Here is a 5,588-nt window from a genome sequence, read left to right on the forward strand (position 1 = left end):
GGCCGCGCCCGGCCGCGTCTTGGCGCGGAGCTCGTCGGCCACCGCCAGCTGCGCGTGGTGCGGCCTCTCCGGGTGGTAGAACTTGCACTTGATGCCGTAGGTGCATTTCTTGCCTGGAAGGGGCCGAGAGGCGCGGGGTGAGGCCTCCGGGAAGGGCCGCCGCCGACTCCGCAGCCTCGGCGCCCCGGAAAGGCCTCAGGATCTGGACTCGGGACCGAGCGGGGGACACGGTGCCCGGGGGCACGGGCAGGAGGGCGGCTTTGCTGGACTCACTAACCCCGAGGCTGCAGTGTCCCAGAACTCCCCGACCAGAGACTGAGACCGCATCTCTGGGTAGGATGACCTCAGCCTTCGCTTCCCCAGGGACCCCGTGGACAGGGCCAGCCTTGGGGATGGGGACGTAGGGAGTGGGTGTTCATGGCATAGGATTGTGCCTGCAGCGCTGCCTCAGTTTCCACCGTTGTCCACATCCCTTGGGCTAACCATTGCCCTTTCCTAGGCTCTGTTCTAACAGAGGTGATCAAGTAAGTCCAAACCCCAGCACTTCTGAAAGTGAAAGAGGGCAGGGTGGGCCTGAATATACCCATGGTCACCTTAATTCTAACAAGAAATGGCTTTGGATGTCACCCAAGGTTTATGCACTTCTGAGACCTCAGGACATTGAATAACTTGACAAAGGTACATAAAGAGCTGGCTAGAAGGCCGGCACCCCTGGGGGGTTCTGGAATAAAATCCTTAACTCCTAATGGACAGCACCGATCAGTCCATAACGGTAGGGGGGTGGGGGGATGGTGAGGCAGGGGCAGGTGGAAGGGACTGCTGACGGGGAGCTGAGGGTGTGCGCAGCCCGAGGGTGTGCGCGGCCTCTCTGCTGCTCAGACACGGCTTTGCTCTAGTGTCACCCCTGCATCTGGCCCTCACAAATGCTCCCGTGCAACAGCCGTCCAGGATGTCAGTTCATCCTTACAATAACCCTGTCAGGACACTGCCCTCAGACAGATTGCTACCTCTCCAGGGTCACAGCTGGCTAAGGGTAGAACTGGAGCTAGAACCCAGGCTGCTGACTGTTAGGCCAGCGCTTTTGACTGTGACCCTGTGTCATCCCCACCCAAAGCCCTGAACAGGGCCCACAAGGCACTGTGTGCTACCCACCATAGGGGCATTGCTGCCAGGACGGCTCAGGGGGCTTTGGCTTCCTGCTCAGGAAGTTGCTCAGGGTGGGTCCTCGGCGGCCCAGGGGGTCATCAGGAGGCATGAATCTGGAAAATAAGCACAGAGAGGTGACTGCCAGACCAATTGACATGTGCCCCTGGCACCTGTATTGGGGGGTGGGAGGAGAAGAGAGGCCCAAACCACCCAGCAAGCAGCAGGCATGACCTCAGCGGCCTGGGCTCACCATCCACCCAGGGGGCTTGTCTTAGCATCTTAAAGGAGCAAAAGTCTGCCCTCATGCTGACCCCATACAGAGCACAGCACAGCTGTGTTTCTCCTGCTGTGGTTCAAGCTGGCAGAATCAGAATCACCTAGACACTTGTTATCAGGGTTTTACATGAGACCTGCTTAATCCAAATCTGAGCTTGTTCAGGAATCTGCATTGTAACAACTTCCCAGGTGATTTTTATCCAGGAAAATTGAAGCCTAATTGCTCTAGGGCTCCCCTAGAAGGTTTTAGAGTTGTATGAGCTCCTTGAGGCAGGCTTAGGTCTATCTCCAAACACAGCCTGGACATATACAGGTAAAGGATCAATATTTACAGAGAGTTTGAAATACCAGCCTATGAATCAGTAAAGAAGCAGACCGCAGGTGCCACCTGCACAGAGAGCCTCTTCACAGACTCAACCCCCTCTTCTGCAAACCCTGGGGCTCCAGGTTTGGTCTTCAGCTCCAGGGGCTGCACTGACCTGGACATTCTGTGACACTACCCTGTCCCCTGCCTGCCCTCTCTGCTCTCTGGCATTGAGCCCTAAAAGGAAGGGAACACATGCTTGGGATATTCAGGGCTCAAAGTGGAAACAAAATTCCTGAGAAGGAAAACTTCCTTCATTTAGTGAGACCCACTTTTTATATGAATACTTTTGTTCCCAGGAGACAGTTCCAGGTCATACAAAGGTTCTGCTGGAGGGATTGTGGATGTTTTAATGGGTGGATGTCCCCCTGAGAATCCAAGAGTCATGCTGAGGTCTCACCCTGCAGAGAGCTGGGCCATCCCTGGTCCGGAGCAGCCTCCATGGCTCAGCTCCCAGCTACACAGCCAGCCTTGCGGCAGAGTTGGGCCCTGACCAAGAATCTGGGGAGCCGCCCACTGCAGTTATTAAAGGTCCCCCAAGACTTCACCTCCTGCTCTCTCTGGAGCAAGAGCTTTGCCAAGGGGGCCCTGTGGACGTGCCCAGGATGCCAGGGCAGTTGCCCTCCTTTATAGGCGGGCAGGCAGGCCCTGCATCTGGCAGCCGATGGGGGGACTTTCTGGCAGCCCTTTAGTAGGGCCCAGCAAACAAAAGGCTTTGGCCTGGGCCCCAGGCTGTCACCAGGCCAGAGGCAGCCATGATCCATCAAAACTCAGTGAAGACTTCTGGAACCCATGGTTACCAGACTTGCCAGATTTCTCCAGGCCGCTGGCCTTTTGTACCTAGAAACGACATTGGGGGCTACTGCAGGGTGGCTGGAACATCTGCCTTGGGGCTCAGGAGGCTGCCTCCACCTCCAGAGCTGCAGGGGCAGGTGGCAGTGGGAACAACAGTGCTCCTTTGGGGCCCCATGTCCTGGTCTGGCCTGGGAATAACTGCTACCACTTCTGGGATACAATTCCTTCTAGTCCTTACAATGATCTCGAGGTAATATTATTAATCCCTTTTCAAGGTGAAGAACACTTCAGCTCAGTGAGGGTAGGCAATTTCCCCACCACACATGGCCAGTGAGTGGCAGGGCCTCGGCTGGAAACCTCATCTGCTTGGTCCAAAGCCCCAGCTCTTTCCCACACGCCTCTGCATCCCTGGCTTTGGGGTCAGGAGCTGGGCTGCCTCCTTCTCTCTCCCACCCACCCTTCGCCAGGGCCCCAGCTGTTCGTGCACTCGTTTATGCACTCAGTCACTCAAACAGCCAGCTACTGCATGCCTATTCTGTGCCAGGCATGCTGGGGACATGGCACATAAGGCAGATACAGTCCCTGCCCTCACAGAGTTGGGGAGCTGATCTCAAACCACATCCCGAAAAGCCAGCTGGAGAGCCCAGAACAAGGGCCAAGCTACCATTGCCTGGAAGAGAAATTGAAATGGGAGTGGTGGTCCAGCTTGCTGAGCCCTCCCCACCTGTCCCACACTACCCTAGTCCCCAGGCCCACATCCACCTGCCAGACGCCCAGGGCTTGCTCTCGGCATGCCTGACACGCTTGCCATGGACAAGCCATCGTTTCCTGTCCACTTAGCTCAAGCTAAAGCCTTCACCCAGTACCTGCTGTCTATTTTGTGCCTTGCGACCCTGATGTCCCTCCCTTCCCCCAGTGTGGCTGGGTGGGCTTGACCCAGGGGGACCAACCGGTTCTCTTGAACATTTCAACCAGGGGTCTGGAGACAGTTCCAAGCAGGTTAAGTGATGGAGTTTGGATGTGTTGTCCCCTCCAAAACTCATGTGGAAATTTGATCCCCAATGTGGCAGTGTTGGAAACTGATTGAGTCATGGGGGCGGATCCCTCATGAATGGATTCATGCTCTCCCTGGGGGAGGGGGGATTAATGAGTGAGTTCTTGCTCGATTAGTTCCCATGAGAGCTTGTTGTTCACAGCACCCTGGCACCTCCTCTCTCTCTCTCTCTCTTGCTTCCTGTCACCATGTGATCTGCTTGTACCTGCCGGCTGCCTGCCACTTTCCGCCATGAGTAGAAGCAGCCTGAGGCCCGTGCCAGATGCAGCTGTCCCAGAATCGTAAGCCAAATAAACCTCTTTCCTTTATAAATTACCCAGTCTCAGGTAATTCTGTTATGGCAACACAAAATGGACTAAAACTGGATTTTACAATCCAAAAGAAAAGATTCCGTTGCCCACTCCTATATGGAATTCAAACTTTTTTTGAAAAAAGAAAGAAACATAAAATAAGTGAAAGGAAATGCAACAAAGTTTAGGTTTTTCCCATGATGGTTATTTCAGTGCTCTTACCGGAAGGATTAAATTCTCTAAATTGAAAAAAAAAAAAAAAAAGTTAATGGTGCCCTAAGCATCTGCTTGGCCCACCTGTTGGGCAACTTTGTGGTGAGTCAGTTAGATGTGGCCCTAGGAAGAGCAAAGTCAGGGACGGTTGGGACAAAACAGCCCTGCTGGGGAAAGGGTCCACAGGCGAAGCTGACCAGAAAAGAGGGGAGACCCAGAGGGATAGAGATGACCAGGCAGCCTGGGGGAGGGGACTGGGTGGTCATAGTGCAGCTCTCTCTGCAGGACTGGATGTGACCCCGCTTTGACTAGAAGTGGGAGAGCTTCCCACCAGCGCCCCAGCCCTCCCCGCTGGGCCCCCAGCCCTCCCCGCCAGGCCCCCGGGGCCTCCCCGCCATACCGATCGGTGACAAAGGAGAACATGAGCAGCCTCTGCTCGATGAACCACCTCCACTCAGGATTCTCGCTCTGCAGGTCCCGGTAGTTGTCGTTGGAGACGATGATGCCGTCCTGCTCGTAGGCCACCTTCACGATGTAGCGGTCGTCATAGCAGACCACCCGCTTGCCGTTCACCTTGCGGGACGGGGTGTACACGAGCACCGCCTGCCTCTCCAGCTCCTCCAGCACGTGCTGCTCTGGGCCGCGGGCGACAGGCACCATGTGTAAGGGCTTTCAGAAAGGCTCCCCCCCCACAATGAACCACCCTAAAACAGGGCCCAGGGGTCCTCTCTGAGCCATCCCTGCCTCCCCACCCCGCTCCCCAGCCAGTCAGATGAGGGGCAGGGAGGCTGCTTGGTTTCTGTCCCACCAGTGTCCTGGCAGGAGTAAGAGGATGGTGCCCAGCAAGGGAGTCACTTCAGGAGATGTCAGCTGTAACCCTTGTCCCTTTGAGGGTTACATGCCACAACGCCCCTATTATAGTAGATACAGGGGCCTTCTGGAGAAAGACATTCCTATTCTAGCTGTATTAGCCCCGGTAATGCCTTAGCAATGACTCCTCCAACTTCCCCCACCACACAGGAATCTGCCTGGGACTCCTTTGGGCTGGGCTTTGGGCTGGGGCATCCCATACCTCACAGTTCTGAGAGACTCAAGAATATAATAGGAAAAGTCCACGATCAACAATCTACAGCCTGGATTCTGGGCTGACCTTCAGTTCTTGGGTACTTTACCCCTGGTTTAATGTCAAGTTTTACATTTCTACGATGAAGATAATAACACGTCCTTTACCTATCTCAGAATGTTTGTGAGTAGACTGAACAAGCCAGGTGTGTGAGGGCTCTTGCAAAAACTAGTAGGGAGGCGAACACGTATCGGGTGGTATAACTATTACAAGGTCTTTCTTATCAGGAGCTAAAATCCACATCCCGGGAAGGTCTACTGTTTAATCTGAGTTTTGCCTTTGGAAACATGCAAAAGAAAATCCCTTCTTCACCTAATAGTTAACTCA

General features: G+C 54.7%; 1 protein-coding gene across 1 annotated transcript in view; it reads right to left on the bottom strand.

Annotated features, from left to right (window-relative positions):
• Positions 1-5,588, bottom strand: part of ZC3H12D (zinc finger CCCH-type containing 12D) — a 20,930-nt gene that overhangs the window by 1,244 nt on the left and 14,098 nt on the right. Inside the window, exons 3-5 of the mRNA XM_008575986.1 lie at positions 4,539-4,773; positions 1,153-1,259; positions 9-113 (exon numbers count right to left, since the gene is read on the bottom strand). Coding sequence (XP_008574208.1) covers positions 9-113; positions 1,153-1,259; positions 4,539-4,773 — 447 coding nt within the window. The remainder of the gene's footprint in view (positions 1-8; positions 114-1,152; positions 1,260-4,538; positions 4,774-5,588) is intronic.

This window comes from Galeopterus variegatus, unplaced genomic scaffold (genome assembly GCF_000696425.1).
Source record: "Galeopterus variegatus unplaced genomic scaffold, G_variegatus-3.0.2 Scaffold1270, whole genome shotgun sequence".
Classification (NCBI taxonomy): Eukaryota; Metazoa; Chordata; class Mammalia; order Dermoptera; family Cynocephalidae; genus Galeopterus; species Galeopterus variegatus.